Source organism: Lycorma delicatula, chromosome 4 (assembly GCF_047948215.1).
Source record: "Lycorma delicatula isolate Av1 chromosome 4, ASM4794821v1, whole genome shotgun sequence".
Lineage (NCBI taxonomy): Eukaryota > Metazoa > Arthropoda > Insecta > Hemiptera > Fulgoridae > Lycorma > Lycorma delicatula.
Window position 1 is genome coordinate 153,491,455 of NC_134458.1, and position 20,624 is coordinate 153,512,078.

The 20,624-nt window shown below is 26.4% G+C and overlaps 1 protein-coding gene and 1 long non-coding RNA gene across 10 annotated transcripts in view; one reads left to right on the forward strand and one right to left on the reverse strand.

Moving 5' to 3' along the window:
- The window catches only part of LOC142323969 (uncharacterized), an 87,446-nt gene extending 78,107 nt beyond the window's left edge, over positions 1-9,339 (reverse strand). The window contains exon 1 of the long non-coding RNA XR_012756185.1: positions 8,922-9,339. This is a non-coding gene — a long non-coding RNA (uncharacterized LOC142323969). The remainder of the gene's footprint in view (positions 1-8,921) is intronic.
- LOC142323966 (SEC14-like protein 2) overlaps positions 1-20,624 on the forward strand; it is a 195,432-nt gene that overhangs the window by 152,678 nt on the left and 22,130 nt on the right. For 4 of the 9 annotated variants that reach the window (XM_075364405.1, XM_075364412.1, XM_075364408.1 and 1 more), the window contains exons 2-3: positions 1,431-1,503; positions 13,595-13,638. In XM_075364405.1, the coding sequence (XP_075220520.1) occupies positions 1,431-1,503; positions 13,595-13,638 (117 nt within the window). Of the gene's footprint in view, positions 1-1,430; positions 1,504-4,432; positions 4,538-9,559; positions 9,644-11,644; positions 11,798-13,594; positions 13,639-20,624 lie in introns of those variants that run through there. The other 5 variants (XM_075364403.1, XM_075364404.1, XM_075364410.1 and 2 more) reach the window with 4 other exon arrangements.

The window sequence follows — 20,624 nt, forward strand, 5'->3', positions numbered from 1 at the left end:
CATTATTAAAATATATCATTAAGTTTCATTATATAACAGTTGACCTTCCATTATTACTAAGTTACACGTGTTTTGAAGATTATTCATATATTCAAATTACTCTATTATTTTTCTTTAAATTACACAATATAATATGATGCATTAATTACATTCTAATACTAAAAAACAAAATATAATAAATGATTTGCGGAACTAAGTAATAAGAGCTTTACTTATATGATGGATAATAGAAATTAAAAATTACATTCTTTAACATATTACATTCATTGAAAGGTGAGCATTCTTTTAGAATATAGTAATGTCCTTGCAATTATCATACCCAGAATTGTAAACGTAAACTTCATCAGACTTCTTATCCTATCACCAGGGAAACAATTATTTTAGGGAGAAGTTCTAGTAAGCTTCAGCTGATTGGCAAGCTGGTTTAACACTAAATGTACCTTTACCAAAACATGTATATAATATTAAATGAAACTTAAACCACAAAATACAGAAAACAGATAAGTTAAACTTACCATATTAAGACCTTGCGAGATCCCACATCTTCAATTGGTATTTATTTCTATAATTACATTAAAATCAATTGTTTTTTAGAAAATTTTGAAAATTACCGTAATTGTTAAAGTTTTATAATCTTGAATTTTGTTATAGACAAACATGCAACTCTGTATCCAGTACTGGGTGAAAAGATAGATAAATTCAGATACAATCTTATGAATTTTTTACTTAGGTGTACTTATTTCTTTAAGTATATTCCAATTTTTTTTTTTTTTTTATTGTAGTTAGTATTGTAAGTTTTATTTATTAGTTTTTTTTCTAATTATTTTTTTTCTAAATATATTTGCTGATCTTGTGGCAATAATTTTTATCATGAGTAATACATAAATTCTATTTATCTTCATTTCTTTTTCTAACATTAGTTAATGACACATAAAAATGTGATTCTGAATCTTTCACGTTAGTAATTTGTTTATCAATATACGACATTTCTGTATATTCATTTTTTTCTGTACATTTAATAACATTGAATCCATTTTCTTTTAATAATACTGAATCTTTAATATAATTAATTCCTCAATAAATCATTAAGTTATAAGCTAGATTTTTTTTACAGTATGGATGGCTTTTTATTTTTCATTATATAAGGCTAGATTATTTTTTTCTACAACCAATTATTAATTCACTACTATTTTTTGTAATTTTAATAACCATGAAATGAATAATTTGTATAAAGTAAATATAATTTTATGTATAAAAGTTTTATATATATAAAATGTTTTATTTTGATTATCTTTCCAGTTATCAGTAGTATAATTATAAAACAATTTTTATGTAAGATTATGTAATAGTTATAATGGTATATTAATGAAAAGATATCGCTTAATGAAATTTTAATTTATAGTTAATATTTTCTTTCATTTTTTTTGCAGTTAAAAAGAAATGTAGCTGATATCTGTACACTCCCATACCACAACGATCAGTTCTTGCTACGGTGGCTAAGAGGTATTTTTATTAATAATTTTTTAAACACAAAGGCAGTCAAATATTTATATTATAGCATTAATAAACATATTAATTTCATGTATAAAATAATGTAATTTTTTTTGTTGTTTGAAAAAAGTAGAAATACACTTAACAATGAACATAAAAACAGAATTATACACCCTCCATCATAAAAGTATCATAAATAATGATTAATAAAAATATTATTTAATGAAATGATATTTCTTAAAAGTTAATTGTAATAATATCTCTATCAGGAAATATATATTCTGTTAGATGTGGGAAATTTGCCAATACTGTAGATTGCCAAATTTTTGACAGGGGCATAAATTGAGAATAATCGGGTTTTGAATTGTCATTACAGATATGAAAATATCATTTTCACAACTATTCAACACAATCTTAATATTAAATAATGTTTAGCATGCATTATAATTCTGTAATTATTGTGATTTAAATGGTTATTTCAATTATATTAAGTTTTTTCTCTTTAAGATAGTAACTAGTTTCATTTTTGATACAAATTTCCTGAACATGAATTAAATCGAAGTTATTAAATTTTGTAATTTTGCTAAGAACTTTAAATTTTATTCAGCTTATGCCCTTAATATTGAAATAGCATATTCTTTTACATTTAATGACATCTTTAGTCACACCATCAACTAGAACTGATAACATTCATTAAATGTTACCAAGTATGCTTATTGCTAAGCAATCATAGTATGATATTTCTGCCACCAAATCAGTACAGTGTCTTTAATATTATACAGAGGACACTGTGCGTTAATAAAAAACTTTTATTTTGTTAAAAAAAATTTTTGTTAACTGCTTTATTTGTTATCTGTGTTTAGTACTTTTACGAAGATCTCTGCTCCTTTAGAACAGATTTATTATAAGTAAATTACTAAACTGCATAATTAAAATTTTTAAATTCTTGAGATAAACGGATATAAGCATAAATAAATAATTTTCATAATAATATTGTTCATATTTAAAAATAAAAAACAATACATTTCAATTTTTAGATGTTAACATAAAACGTTAATACTGGCTCAACCAAACATTTTGATAATAATAAAAATTAACAATAAACCTTCTATGCACCTGCAGCATCATAAAGTAATAAACAGTTATGATTAATAGAACCTTAAACTAGACAGATGGTAATATTAAATGAAGAATTTAATAAAATTCATAACAATCGTAAATTGTTGTAAAATAAAAGATATAAATAAATTTCAGTTTAAAAGATACAATAAACAAATTCACAAAATTAAATGAAAGAAAAAATAGTTGTTTACTCTTTTAAATTGTAATACTGACATATCAATTTTTCAGAAACATTTAACTATAAAATTGATTTTAAAACCAATATAAAAAAATGTAATAAAATAATTGATAAAAACAGATTTAATTTTAGTATTTATAAGTAAGTATATATAAAATAGAATGATAGATTGTGGATATCAATGTTCTTTGGTGGTTAGGTTTCAATTAACCACACGTCTCAGCAATAGCCATTCTGAGATTGTTCAAAACTACAAATTTACTGGTACGGTTGCATTACATTGATAAGTCACTAATGACTTTAATTATTGATGTGACTTTAAATAAAAGGATTTAAAAATAAGATGTGTATATAAATAAATAAATAAATATATATATATATATAAGATGAATACGATGTGTTATTATATATATATATAGTAATGTATTATTATATATATAGTATTATATATATATAATAACAATAATAATGTGAAGAGCAAAACAATAAAAATTTTATATAGAAATAACAAAATTTAAAAACCCACTTTCAGGAAAATATATAAGCATTTAAATTCAATAAATGAGAAAGTTTTCTGATAATATTAAGGAAAATAAACACAATAAAATAAATAACACAAATTTAAAGCATAATTACAGAATATGTCAATATTAGAAATCAATAGTAACAAATTTAAACCAGATAAGATTTTTAAAAAATGCACATAATAAAAACAGCACATGAAATATTTTGATCAAGTAAAATTCAAATACAATGATTGTCTTAGAGATACAACATATTTCATTTTAATTATTAACAAAATTATAACTGAAATTTAAAAATATATTTAATTACGGTATCAAAACAGTAGTTTTATTATCTATCTGTGAATACATCAGAACAATTAATTCTATTTCAGTATATATCTTATGTTTTAATTATTTATTTGAAAAAAATCTTCTCTAGAAAATTTCTAGACCTCTACAAAAGTACTTAACAAAAAAAGCCCAGTAGGGAAAAAATAAATTTTAAGAATATAATCTTATTCTGCTTCTAGAATTCAATTGCTAAATTATTTATTGACATTGAATTAATAATACTATGAATACCTAATTAAAATTTCCCCATCATTTAATAAAGTGTGATGCATAAATGATATACTTAACTAAGAGAAGGTATGCACCATTGTTAACATATAACACTACTTAAAAAAATCAAGGTGTACCACAGTAAAAAACAAGTGATTCATTATATCATGAACACGTCAATAAAAAAATAGTGAATCAAAATGTGTGTAAATGTAAGTACTGTGTGATGGTACACTTTGAGATTACATAAGGGAATAAAAACTGGTTTTTATGTAATCTGTGTAACAATAAAAAGTAAAAACAAACAATCAGAAATAGAAACATATAATAAAAATAAAATTCAACCAATTCACAAGTAATATATTAAACACAAATTACTAATTAACCTGTTTTATTAAAGAATATTAAATGAGTACGATACATAAAACTCAAACATATGCACAAACTTTCTGTCAGTATATAGAACGTCATTCTGTTTAATTGCTGACAAAACTAGCTGTTAACTAGATATTTAATGATATAAAATCAATCTAAGAATCTTATAAAATAGTTTGATAAAATAAAATTAATTCAGAACAGATGTTTAGCTTAATAATTGGATTACAAAATATTAAAATGGTGTACAAGTTGTTGGAAGAATTTTACAATGAAGAAAAATTTTCTTCTGATGAAACAGAAGGTAAATATCAATTAATAATTTTTAATTTTAATGTAGTTATTATTTATTTATTATCCAGCAACAACTGGCTACATCCAATTTTAGTCTTTTAATGATTGATAAATTTTATAGTGTATGAAAATTTCCAAGTCTGATTGGGATTCGAACCCAGAACCTGTCAGGTGAAAAGCAAAAATGCTGCCTTACATCATGAAGGAAGGCAATCATAGTAGAAAATGATAAATATGTAAATTTTTTTCAAAATAAATAATATGTTTAAAAATATGTGCTTCAATAGACATACTGGCTAAGAAAATATGATCTTATTAAGACATTAATATTATTATTATAAACTTTTTTAAAATAAAATAATTAGTAAGTAATTTATCAAAAAAAAGAAAAAATCAGGATGGTACTTCTGGAACCTCCTTGCTTTTCTTTGAACTCCCTATCAAACAAAAGTGTCAAATTAAAAAAAACATTTTGACACAAATGTTTTAATTAATTTTATAAAGATTAATTACTTTTTTTATAATTAATATATTATAATTATTAGACTGACACATTTTTAAGCAGTATTATTTTTATCCAAGAGATAAAACACAACCTCCTTGGACAAAATTTTAAAAGAAAGATTACATCCTTTCTTGGTCTAAGATAAATGAAAATTCTAAATTTAGTTAAAATCCTCTCCTACATCTTTACCAATATAGAAACTAGAAATAGATGATCAAACTATTATTAGGCCTACCATGAAATGGATGATGTACAAAAAATTTCATGAAAATATCTGATAATAAGGCAAATAGTGGAAGCTTATTTAAATAGATGCATAATAAAATAATTTTAAAAAAACTGAGTACCTTAAAACTGATTAGTATTAAGTCATTATTGTAATGAATCAAGAGTGTAGGATCATCTTTTTTAAAAAATACCAAATGATTCATTACATAAAGTTCTTTCTTAAATAAACCAGATTCAAATCCCAGTAAGGCATGGCATTTTTCACATGCTACAAAATTCCATTTCCACATCCCACGAACAAGTTTCAAGCTTTAGAGCATGGAAGTATGTTATTTATTTATTTCTTCCAGTAACAACATACTGACAACCAAATATAATGACAACTTTTTTTATTTTGAAAAAAAATTAATTTTATAGCACATTAAATGAGCTATGCCTGACATATTTTCGTACTCATAACTGGGCTTTTCAGATGAAAGTAGAAATGGTAACACTGCCATAGAGGTTTACATTATGTTACTGTTATAAGAAATAATGTGGATTAATAATATATTGATACATTCTTCAGCATAATTACAGCTAAAGAAGAAAACAGATAAAGCAACCGATAACCAAACCATGTATTATGACATACATAGAAAATATTGATACAAATTTAAAATTTTTTACAGGTGTCTACTTTTGGCTTAAACTGAATAATAATGACTTGTTTTTTTTTAATCACTATGAATAAAATCTTTGAAGAAGATCTTTAATATCTCCTTATATCAAATATCTTAAATAATGTCCACCCTTACTACTAAATGGTTATTAGGGGTGAAAACACATAAGAAAATTACTTGTCTTGATAATACCTTAAAACTAATTCTAATTTATTTATTAATTATAACTGTTAAAAACTAACTTAGAATTAATTATTGAGTATTATAACATTAAAAAAGCAGCTAATTTTGTTTAAGAATAATCATGCAATTATAGCAAAACTTATTATTATGATTACCCTAAAAATTATTGAAATATTAAATTTGGAAGCTTCTATTAATATATAACATGCAAAGTTTTATGAAAGTTAAAAAAAAACTAGGTGTCATAGATCTAAGAATACAATTTTTCTTATGTGATAAAATTATTCTTTTTCAGGAAATATTAAAATAGGTTTACTGCTATTTTTTTCCTTTTGCTATACAAAGACAACTGCCCTGATCCATTAGTAACAACTTATTTCTCTATTTTTACTATATTTAAATTTTTTTATATATTAATTTTTTTTTAATTTATCTGACTACTGGTAATGCTTTCCATTTTCATTTATGGTCTTTTCTATAACTTAAAATACTTGTTTCCTTCCTGGAAGAGGAGAATGAGACACCAAATCACCCCATCAGTTTTAAAATTGATCTGTTGTTGAAATTAAATTCTCCTCCTACTTCTGTTAATCATTTCAACATTTGTTTAGGCACTGTAATTTCAATCCTCCAAATATAATTATTATGAAGACTTGCATTCTATGTTCCTTTGATTACAAAACAATACTTTATTAATTCCTATGAGTCAGCCTTAGGTAGATGGGTGTAACATTTCATTTTTTATAACAATTTTAATGTGTTTATAGTGTGACCGGAGTTTTTCATCTCCTGCTACTGATTAGTTATAAAAGTAAAAACTTTGTTTCACTAGATCAGATTTACTGTGAACATTTTTAAACAAATTAGGAAAACTAAAGAGAAAAATTATTCACCATTCTCTCACTAATTATCAAGAAATTAACTTAGACCAAAAAAATTTACACGTTTGTTTCATTTTCAGAATAGACTACTATCTGAATAAATTTAGAATCTAATAAACATATTAACAACATTAATAAACGTATTAATGTTGTAGGTTGTAAATATAATAACATTAACCTGAAATTTGATGTATAAAAAAAATACACCTCAACCAGTGCTTAGTTACTAATATATAAATAGGCAAACTCAGTTCAAATCTAATCAATTTTTATCGGATGAAAAACACAACATAGTCTGACCTTCCAATGGATAGATCTTACAGGCTGATCTAACAACAGAAGATTAGCATTTGAGCTGTTCTAATTTTGTAACAACAGATACAAAAAACAAATACATAACATGTACTGAATTTTACATTAAATTGTTTCATTCCATATTTATTTTACATTATTTTCCTAAAAACTCATTTAAACAGCAAAAAATGAGCTGTTAATAAGAAAGATATTTTATTTTTAAACACTCATTACCACCAAATTGACCAGAATTTAGATGAGTATAAAGACAAAAATCCATAATTTAAGAAATGTTCGGTATATATATTATGTCAAAATTATAAAATTTAAAACTGCTACCAAAAAAAAAAGTAAAAACCACATTTCCCTGAGTTGTTTGATGTAAGTGATACTTAAACAAGTTCTTAATAGAATTACATAAAGACTTTAACTTGGTATGTTGTATTCTTTTTTTTTTATTTTAATGTATTTTCTTCTCCTGCCTTAATATTTCTCAACAGTATCATTCTTCCTGCAACTTATTATCTTTCTTTTACTCTTTACTAGTATTCACTCAAATTTAAATTTTACCTGATCATAGGTCCCTCATCTTTCAATAGATTTTTCTAACTTATTAATTTTTGCCAAAATAAAAATAACATCTGTGAATCTACACAATTTTACTTTTTGTCCTCTGGATTGATTTCAGTGCATATTATTTTGATCAAAATCAATTTTATTTTCTGTCATCCTAAATTATCAGTTTAATTTTATTCTTTTACTTTTACTGTTTGTCACAAAACTATTATGATGCAAAATCAGATGTCTTCTTTTGTAAGTCAAACTCCAGACACAACTTCTACTTTTGGAAACACAATGCAACACTTAACACAATCAGTCACTGATAAAAGCTATGAATAGCTGGAAATATTTTGATGTGGTTATAACCTCAGTACACCCCTACTGATAGTCTCATTCTGAAAAACAGATATGCTCCTATGTGGCTCGCACTAAAGCACAACCAAATCATCCAACCTTTGATGAGGTATTCTCCAGCCAACATGTTAATCAATACCAGGAACAGCCGAGATATACTGTTCTGCTAAGCATCAGGCTTCAGCTCTAAATATACAATTACCTTCAATCCTTAGTGTTGTTCCATGTTATTACCCCCCTTGGTGGCCTTCTCTCATAAATTAGTGCTTTGGTCTTTGTCAGTATCATAAAAAGAACACAGATTCGGTTATCTTATGAAACAAATTTTATAGTATTATAAATAACATGAATCCTGATGCAATAGTTTATACGGATGGCTCTAGAAACGTTAACTCTGTTGCTTGTGCTTTTTTGGTTTGCAACAGAACATACATGTTTGGCCTTCCCAGCATTGCCAGTATTTTTGTTGTGGAGCTGTATGCTATTAATAAGGGCATAATGCTTTGAATGGGTTGTGGTTCATTAAAACCAAAGTGGAAATTATTTTAAGATTTTTCAAAGTTATAATTAATTTAAGAAAAAATCCAGTGAGAATAATTTTAAGATAAAGTTATCTAGAAATTATCTTAAGAGAATTCAAAGTCAAAATTATTTTATACAGAAACTCAAGTGGAAATTATTTTATAGTGAATTAAAAGTGATAATTATTTTTCATTTGAAACTCACTTGTTCTCCAGATCATCAGCATCAACTTCTGGATGTGTGTGCACACATGTGTGCACACACACACATATACACATTTAACATTTGCTTCTTATAATCCTTTTTGTTAGTTAATTTTTCTGAATGACAGTTTTGCACCAATCTTGGTTTGTTTGTATCTTCTTTTTTATTCTTTTGATGGGACCTCTCTACAACCCCACTTTTTTTCATTGTTTTGTCATAATTAAATAATTTTTACTTATACCATTCTCTTCAAAGGTTTTTTTACATACATATATATATATAAATATAGATACTTTTAGTGCACAACTTTATGTTGTGAATCTCAGGCATCCATCATCGACTCTGTTTTTCTTTAGTAAAGAAAATATTAACTTATAAAGAACAGATATGATACTAAACAAACAAAGGTTGTTTAGTATCTCTGCATAAATGAAACAAAGAAAATAAAATGAAGAAAAAAAGAATCTAACATTATTATATGTAAAACATTACAATTAATTAGATATGGTAATTAAGATTTTAAAAAAGTACTTGTGCGTGAACTATGTACTACAAAAGATAAGATAAAATGCAACAATGAAAATCAATACAGGCCATACTATAGTAATGACTATATTTAAGAGCAGATTATTACACATTTTTTACTAAACCTATTTTATTCAAACCATTGTGCTTTATCTTTAACGAAGTTCAGTTTTTAAAATAATTAATTATTGTCATCAGTAAGTACATTACATTTCAGCTAGTATAGTTAAGTATTCATTTTATTATAATTATAATTTAAAAAAAGTATATATAGATAATAAAGAGTAGTAAGAGAAAATCATTAAAACTAGATTTTTTCAGTTTTATTTACCAACAGTTTCATGCTTGTAAACATACATTTTTATTAATCCAACATTTAATTACTTATATGATATAAAATCTGTAGTGTTATAAAGTAACAGCAATCATTAATTATGAAACAGATAAACCTATAGTATCACAAAAAAATTCAGTTACAGGTTACTTCATAACCTACGTGTCTCTATATTAACATAAGTTTAAATTTCATGTAAAGGATTCTGAAGTAATTTCACAGAACAGGATATAATAATAAATAAATTTACTCACTAGCAAGTGTGCTTGTGAATCTGATTAAAGCTCTCCTGCCTGCTTGTCCAAATCATCAGCCTTACTACTTGTGCATATGCACACATACATACACATTTTACATTTATTTCTTGTAACTCTTTGTTAGTTAATTTTTCTGAATGACAATTTTTGTACCAATCTTGGTTTGTTTTTTTCTTCTGTTGATGAGACCTCTCTAAAACCCCCTTTTTTTGTAATTATCATTTTAAAAGGAATTACATTTTTACAATTACATTTTTTTTAAAGTAATTACAATTACTTAGCTCCTGGTAAGAATTCTCAAACCTGCAGGACCTGACTAAATCCTGAAATTTTCCCTTATTTTAAAATTTCATTCATTGTGTAGTGTAAATTCTATGGAATATGAATTAGAAGATTTTAAATATACTTTTTTCATTTTTTATAAAATCTTTATGCGATATGGGAGATTGGTAAAAACGCATATGAAAAAATAAAAATCTGATTTTTTGGCCTGTGTAATTTAATTTCAGTGATGCAGGTATCAAATATTAAAATAAATCATAAATGCCTAAAAAATTTAAAACATACTTTAAGCAAATTATTTTCTTTTTTACTTCATTGTATATGATGTTTAGTGGACTTTCATCCGTGGTCCTGATGAAAATTATCTCTTTCAAATAGCAGCATTAGTTTGCCATCATGGAGATATCCAATAGATCCTTACACCCTGATATCTACTTTTTATGTTATGCTAAATTTGTTTCCCTATTCTTTACTTAATGCCAACATGTTTTCTGAGAAATAGTCTAGTCTAGATGAAAGAGTGCAAAATGTAACCTCAGGCTCATTATATCCAAGTTTTTATAACTTTTCAAGCACGGATTTTACAATCTAATCAATTTGATCATCTTTAAACATTTGACATCTTTATCTAACATTAAAACTTCTTAATAACATCCTTGTCTGATTCTTATTTCTGAAGTCTTAAATTACTCATAATGTTTCTAAATCCAGTATACTTAATGAGCTAGTGAATGTGCAGGCTATCAAAAATGCCTTCCCTCACTTTTGTTTTCAGACGAAGATATAGATCTCTGAATGAGAAAGAGCCATTTCTGTCCAAAGACTTGTAAAACTATGTCATTTTCACTAATGTGATGTTAAAATATATTTATGTTGTTATTAAGTAAGAATGAGTTGTTTGATTTTCCAAAAACTTGCAGATCTGTATCTCACTCTAATTTTTTCAGCGGCAGTGTACTTGTTTAATATTAGTAGATAATATTGCATTATGGATTGTTTTTTACTGTTATTTCATATCAGTCTATCTACTAAGTCTCTAACTAATAGCTGTTTGGCATTTTAGCTAGTAAGATAATTATTTTAAGTGAACAAATAAGTTGTAATTTTTTACAAATTTTTGGTGAGTATGAAATGAGAAAAAATTTTTGCTCTAAAAAAACTGTCAATTTAATTTCATGAAGGCTTTAATGGGTGCACCAATAACATCATACCACTGAAATAAACAATGATGTTTTGCTACTTCTGTAAAGTGTTTATATGATTTTTCTTTTTTTTTTATATTTACTTTAAAATTCTACTAGTAATCAAATTTTGTTTTAACACAGTTGATGCGGTTTTCAAAATGAACAATCCAAACAGAATAAAAGTGCAATAATTAAACTCATTAATAGCTGCAAGAATTAGCTTACTTTGTTATATTTTTATAAATTAAAAATGTAAGAGATATTTCATTAAGAACTGTATCAATAGTGATTAGGGTAAGTTTAAATTTTCATTAAAAAATCATACAAATTTGTAACGGTTAAAGAGTAAAATCCACTATTTCAATGGAAAACTGAAACGATCCCTTAAATCATATCATTTACAGCACTTGAAAAAATTGCTAAATTGGATTGTTTTAATTTTATTAATTGGCATTAAATCAGTTCATTTGTTTGTTTTTATGTGTGTTCCATGGTAATTATGAACTGATTTAATGAATGAGTATTTTTTATGCAAATCACTATCTGACTTTGATCCTGCAAAAAATGAAAAAAGAAATCTCCATGAAGTATCCAAGTGAAAATAATCAACTATGTAATTATCAAATAAATCATTAGAAGATAAAATAAGGGTATTTAAAATTAACAAAATAATATTTATATTTGTTAAAATATCTCTTCTCAACACGTTATCAGTAAACTGTAAAACTATGCACATATAACAATGTGTTTAAAACATTGTCCAGTTCAAAAAAATTATCAATTTCTACCGAGAACTTAAATATATAAAATAATAAATATATTAATAATAATTAATAAATATAAAATATTATTAATATATATATTAAAAAAGGATTGTTTCAACTTCAAACCACCATTTTTTTAAACTTATAAATGACATGTTCTTAATAGTAACATTTTTTTTACATATATTTAAATATTAACTGATTTTAGGTAATCTTTCTACAAAGTTTTAGACCAATGAATTTAGCCTGTTGGGAAACAAGACGAAAATGAGGTACATTTTACGTTTGATTTTCCATAATTCCTAAAGGCTTTCTTAAATAAAATTAATCACACCAATGTGAAGCAAAGAATAAGTCTTAATACAGTATAAAATTCAATTTTTTCCAAAGGTTTTTCAAAGGTATGATTTTTCTTTTATGATGAATATTAGAGCAACAGATTATCCACTTTATAATACTCGTATTACTGAATTAAAAAATATAAATGCCTTATCTAATTATACTGAATGACTCACATTAACTAACAGTAGTTTCATTAAGAAAGTGAGCTGTTTATTATTTTCAATTAATAATTTAAAAATATTATCAAGTTTAGTCATCAACTACAAACTTAGCAACAATTTCAATTCCAAGGGTAAATTGTTGCCGTTAATTTCATCTGTATAAGTTATAGGGACAAATAAACATTTACTTCCATTTCAAAAGACAAAAAATACTAACGGGACAAATATTCCTATTTTAAATTATTAATATCATGTTAACTGAATTAATTTTACAAAATTAAAATTGAGCTAATCTAATTTTGTATTGGTGGGATAGATATTCAAGATTTACCAGTACATTGCATTATTCTAAGAACCATGTTTAAATTTTTTTTAATACATCATTGATCTATTTTTCAAAATTTGCACCAGATTATAAAAGCTTAGAATTTTTAATGGTAGTGGAGACCTGACAGGACTCCACTTCAATTTCAATTCAACTTCAATTTTTCTACATTACTGCCTCCAGTTACTAAAAAGCTTTATCTTAGAATTTAATCAAAGTTAGACCTAGAGACCCAGTTTATTTGCTAATGATCCCTACCAAATGTATTTTTGTGGTAATTTTTGTACTTGTAATAATTAACTTCAAGACAAAAGAGAGATGAATTGTACTGCTAAAGATTAAAAAAAAACCAAAATTAAGCTTAACTTAAAATTTTATCTTTAGTTTAATGTAGTGGTATTTAAAAAAAATTTAAAAATGGATAAATTGTATTTTGCTTAATAATCATAAGTGATAATAATTATTCCAAAAATCTAATATTTCCTTTCATTTGTTTCAGCCAGAAATTTTGATCCAGCTGCTGCTGAAAAAATGCTTCGAGAGGTATTAATCAACAAATTTATTTTCTTCTTTTCTAATGTTCCAATCTCTACTAATTTGTTTTCAGGGATTCAAAATGTTTTCTTCTTTTAACTTGTGAGCCTCAATATTCCTATCCAACTTTGAAAAAATTGCAAATGACAAAAGTGAACCATAATGAAGTTTACCTGTAATGTACTTAATGTACAAGTTTACTTGTCTGTTTACTTGTAATGAATGTCATAATTATATTTGTATCACTCCATTGTTATCACTCCAACTGTCTAAGTAATAATTTTCATTTTGTTTTTTTTTTAATTTTGTATATTTCGTATTTGTACATTTGTTTATTTTGTATTTTTTAAATTTCACATTTGTATTTTGTTTTTAGTTTTTACAATATAAGGAAAATCTGAAAATACAAATTATAGGCAAATTTATAAGTTTAAATCATAAAATATGTTTTATTAGTAAAAAACTGTTATATCAGTTCACATCTAAAATCACATGTATTAGTTCTCATGTATGTAGAAGATGTAATTTCACAGTGACTATTTTTATCATCATAATTAAATACTGCGTAAGAAATTGTCTATTAACACATCGTAGAAATACAAAAGATATCATCCACCAATTGGAGGGGTTTAAGGGCTAAACATACAAGAAAAAGGTTACTGTGCCTAAAATTAAGTTTAACAGAGAAATGTATCTAAAAAAAAAAAATATTTTAGTCCTTGTATTATCTATTAGAAAGGTGTTATCAATATCGTGTTTTTAATCTGACAAGTCATTAGGTTACAAAATTAAATCTTAGAATATAATTTATTTCACTTACAGTTGCACTGACATAAACAAATGGTTCCACTACAAGTTGGACTTGTAAAACTTTTCCTTCTGCCAACAGACGTGAGACTTGGACCAACAAACTTCTGTATATATTATCTGTCTTCTAATACAACTTATCACTGTCAACAATGATAAAATAAATTTAATCAACTAATAAATTTAATCAACAATTTAATATTTCAGTAATATCATTAACAATTATATAATTTTAATTTATTGGCATGTGGCACACTAAGCATTTGAGCTCAAGAACAAAGCCACTGATAACCAATATAGTGTTTCTTTATTTCAGTTTCAAACAAAAGTAGAATAGCTTTTAGCCTTAGGCAAAACAGTAAACAACCTCAATCATGCTCACAATACTAGGTACTGCTTAAGAAGATAAGATGAAATGACAATTTTGTAGTGTTGAAAATGCTATGGCTGACCAGGATTTGAACCCAGGACCTCCAGATAAAAGTCCAAGATGCTACCACTCACGCCATGAAGGCTGGCTGCTCACAGTAATTGCATGATTTGATCATATCCTTTTTCTTCTCTCTCCTTTTTTATATACTTATTCTTTTCTTCTATACCTAGAAGTTAGGTCAGTTCTCTCTGATTTAACTTCTGGAAGATCTCTCTCTGGGGCTGGGGAGGTAGAAGCCAATAAAGCCGATTCTTTTTCTTATTGAAACTTTATGGATTGTGCTAAGGCTTAATTTCCCGCATGAGTTTCAAAAGAGTATTCAGCTAAAGTTGGGTAAGGTGAACCTCCTCCTATCATATTTAATTTACTGCTTTAAAATGTGCAAAATACTGTAATTCAACTTTTATCAACTTGTAAGTTATTAATGGAACATAAAAATTGATCAAAGCTTAATTTTTTCTAATAAAACTTTTATGAAAAAGTTATACGTTGAGTACTAAATAAATACTAATGAGCTATATAAATATTAAATTCTTGCTTGCTGCAGAGCAGTTATGTAGTATTACTGTTTACCTTTAATTATAAAGTAACATAATGGGTGGCACCTAACACCTGAGTGCTAAAGCAACAAATCTATATATTCCTTTCTATGCATAACAAAGTATTATACATACATGTTATCTTTCAGTTTGAAACATTGCTATACTTCAATCCTAATTAGCTCTGATTCATGACATTCCATTTTACTCTATTAAAAAAATCTTAAATATTTTCAGAAATTTGGAGAAACATACTATGGCAAAAACTAAACAATCCAAATCATTGTCAGATTACTTATTAATCATGTAAACTTTAAGGATATCATCACATTAGTTTCCGAATGAAATTTACATTTTTTTTTTTAGAAATTGTCTCTGCAAAACAATTTATGGACTCTAAAACATAGAGAAATAACAAAATTTACATGAAAATTATTCAAGCAATAATTTAATGAATATAGATTTTTCATTCTTTGAACATATTTTTTTTACAGACACATTGCCTTATGAGGTCCATTTGATACATCAACATTTACCTTTTATATAACATTCTCCTTTGTTATCCAGGGAAGACTACATTCAGTAACCACTCCGTTTTTTTATGGCCAACTATGGACTTTTAGATACCTTATTCCAGTGCATTCAGTGCATTGCTAACATTCTAATTTTCAGTTTTTCTATGATGTTAATTTCTTTCTTTCAATTTTTCTAAAATTAAAATTATAAACTTTTCCTAAATAAGTCTCTTTCAAAAATACCATCAGCAGAAATAATTAATTCTTCTATAATTTTTTTCTGTTTCCATCAGCCAGTTTGGTTAACTTTTTGCTGCTATAAAAATCAAAAATTTTTTAATTAATCTATTATTATTCATTGAAATAATGTATCTGTAAAAACATAATCTTCACTTTTTAATACTTCGTGAAATATTTTTCTGTTTTTGTAAATTCATCATTAGACTTTAATAATCTGGATTCGATTATTAAAGTCTAATGTGTGTTACGAAGGTTCAACTCAGTGATGGTATTATAGATTTCAGTGACCGTAGGATGTCTAGAACACAAATCTTCTAAAGCTTGGAGTGCACTTCATAAGTCACTACAAAAAAGGATACGACTGTATTTTGGATTAACAATATTCAAAGCCTTATTAATAGTATACAGTTTAACAGTAAATACACTTGTATTAGGTAGACCAAACATATAGGTTCTACTACTAACAATAAGTGCACATCCAACAGTATCATTCTGTTTTGATCCATCTGTGTATACTATTGCATCTGGGTTTATCTTGGGAGAGAATATGGTGAAACATTTGCTCAAAACGATAGGTAGTGTTGATTCTTTATTGTATATCATAAAGTTAAAAATAAAATTTATAAGGTTGATTCTCCATGGAGGATATGAACAGAGATACGTTGAAAAAATAGGTGTGTCAACATTTAAAAGGTGTAGTAAACACCGGGTATAACCACCCATAGGTGCAGCATAACATAGATCGGTCTTCATATCTTTGTAAATTAGGATTCACAAGGACTGCATTAAAAGCCAGGTGATTTGGTTGCCCTTTAAGACATGCAATGTAAGATGCTAGAAGTTGGTTCCATCTATCCCAAAGTGATGGTTTACCGCACTCAACAAGTATGCTTAAGACAGGGCTCGATCTACAAGCACCTATAGCAAGATGAAGAAAAGCATGGTGTACAACATCTAACACCTTCAGCACATCATACTGTGCTGGACGACGTCGTTGGTCAGCCGCCCACATCACCAATTTTGAATGGTGCGCCGTAACTTACATAGCATTTCGTAGAAGGCTTTTGCATTTATAGTCGTTCCACGTAGCATGAAATCAATCAGCAGTATGCCAAAACGATCCCAACAGACTGTGGGCATCAGTTTGCATTCAAATGGCTGTGGCTTGACCTTTGTTGGTCTGGTTGGTAATTGAGGATGATGCCATTCACTTGACTGCAGTGTAATACGAGATCCATGTTTCATCGCCGGTAACAATTGCATTAAGGAACTCATCACCTTTTTCTGTGTACCGCATCAAAAATTCCAAAGCAGATCCCATTCGGATTTTTTTGTGACGTCCCGTTAAGTCGTGCGGCACCTAATGTGCACAAGCCTTTCTGAGGAATAAATGGTCATGAACATGTATCACCATACACAGCAACCAACTGCCTATGAATTTCAGCCAGATTAACGTTTTGATGGTTTAAAAAGCGTATGATTCCAGGTATTTCACATTTGGTGGCAACATCGATTTTCCTATTCATTTTATAACATAATAACTCACACGTAATCAAAGATACTACAACTTGACAACTTACAGACAACAATGCAGTATGTGCATTACTAGTGTGGCCATGAGAGAAATTTCCCAGCGGTCATTACTTTAGAAATATCCCTCATAATTAAACTAAGATCTCTGTTACAACTTTGCCATTTTGTATCTATTTTTTCTAAAGTGATAAAACATTTGTATAATTAATTAGTAGCGACAAATTAAATTTTTTATTTATTATTATTTCTTCCAGTGATGATTGCTGAAAAGTGTTATTTGTTATTAGTGATACAGAGAATGTACAATTGCTGCATTACTTCATACTGACTTATTATTTAAAATTTCCAACAATATGTTTCTTAACATTTAATACGTCTGCCAACAATATTTTGACAATTGTATCAATCTCTGACCCAATTGCCATTACAGTTAACAAAATAAGAGCATATATTATTTCAATGAAGTTATAAAATATAAAATCTTAAACAAAAAAAATATAAATTAATAAAGTAAGAAGTGCAGAATTTGTATAATAATTAAGTACAGTAAAACTACTAACTAATGTACAAATATTATATTCACTTATTTGTAAGAAAAAAACATCTATGTCTACTAGATCAGATCTTCCTGACCCCACCACACCATGGTGGTGAGGATGATTTGATCTGGGAACAGAGGTGGTTGCCACACCTCCCCCTCCATTCCTAGTCCTGATAGGCTTTAACAAAGGTCATCATCAAGAAGGTCATCAGTTTGACCTCTGTCAGGATGCCACCAAACAAAACTGTTTTTGTATTAACTGACTGATTCTGAATAATTACAATTAATTCTCTTTTATCATTTATTACTGAAAGATAAGAGAGCTGCTTCTCCTCAGTCTGTCCTTAAACTTTCTTATTATTATGCATAAATTTATATCTATATGAACTTATTTACATAAGTATCTTAATAAATAATAATTTCTTTTAAATAATTCAACCTGAATATGCTGTACTAACTAATACTATATTTTGGACCCAAGATAAATTGTATTTCTAATAACATTAATTTTATAAAAGAACTTCAATATTTCTGGGAGTAGCAACCTAGGAGGGAGAAAGGGTCTTATTATCCATCCATTGCATTACTTAAGAAATTACTGACCCATCTAAAAGATTTTCCCACCAATTTATTTAAAATAAAATTAAAATATTTTTCTTTAAGAGAAAACAATATTTCTTTTTGATGATTTTTTAATTATTCTGATAAAAACAATTTAATAAAAATGTTTTGCATCTCTATATTTAATATGTGCTTAAATCATTAGCATTAATGTCTTCTAGACTGAGTTTAACCACTTTTATTTTTATAATTATGTATTTTGTGATGTTACTATGATCAAGGTTTTACCATGTTATCACTTGATTCATCTAGGCAAATATATGACTTGATCTACAACATAATATATTATTGTGTAACAATCAAAATAACAGATTTATTTATTCAATATTATAAATACAATAATCAAACAATATTAACAGATATTAACAATAATAACAAATTTATTAACACAATTTCTTTTTACTTTTATTTTTTTATTTTTTTACGTGAAAAAATTTCCATTAATTAAAAGAAAAACTATTTTTTCTTAAAATATAAATTAATCAGCTGTTTTGTGACAGTGCTCTGATTAAGGCACTATTTACTATGGTATTTTACTACCTACAATCCATTCAGGCAAATGATGGAATAGTTTCTTTTATATCTATCTTGTTTACCTCTTCCAGATATTATCTACATAATATATTACTAATCAAAATAAAATATTTGTTTATCTACACAAATCCTTTGGATCTGATCAAGAGGCATAATAACTTTTTAGTTTTCTGAGATAATAGTTTTGAAACTTCTAAAAAAAAAACCACTCAAGGGCACTCAAGCAAAGTTCAAAGCAAGTAATACTATGAATTATTAAAATAAATACAATGCTTCCCAGTTATACTATGCCTAAATGAAGACAACTTGAGACAAATTCATTAACACATTGCCCGTCATATAAATTGCTTTTCCTCATTTTTTTACGTCAGTATGCAATTCTTTTATTGATAAAATATCATAGTACATAGCTGAAAGTTTTTTTTTTAATCTGAGATTACTTTATACAATAACAAACTTCACATTAATAATCTAACATGAGATCTGATCGCCTGTTTAAAAAAGATAAGTGATTGATGGAAACTTTTGTTCACATTGCATGATTATTAATTGGATTAATAATGTACTGCATAGAATATTAATAATAAAATTTGTTTCAATGACAAAAATAAATGTATCATAATACTGGAGTTGGAGAAGAAGTTTCTTCATATTCTCCCAGTAGATGGTTTTAGGACTGCATAACTCTAGTAATATTAATCAAATCTGGCAACGCTTATGTGCTTTTGTAAGATACATATCAGTGACTAATTTTAGAAAGGTTACGATTATATTAGTTTATTTATTTAAAAGTTACTGCATCTTGAAAATGAGTGAAAATAAAGAAGAAATTCTGTATATTTTAAAATTTTATTACAAAAAAGAGAAGAATACGACTTAGACTGCTTAAAAAATTTGTAATGTTTATGGACATAATGCAGTGTCAGTACATGTAGCACAAAGCTTGGTTCAAACATTCTTAATCTGGAAATTTTTATGTCAATGATGCATCTCTGGACATCCAATGACTGAAAAAGTCGATAAAATAATGGAAAAAATTAAGTAAGACTGTAATTGTGATATCAGTAATGAACTAAACATCAAACACAAATAAATTTTAAACTGTATGAAGAAAGCTGGTTACAGAGAAAAACTCAATGTTCGAGGGCCATTTAATTTTATAATGAAAAGTTAAATGGATTAAAACATCTGCGAATTGTTATTAAAATGTAACAGAATCGAACAATTTTTAA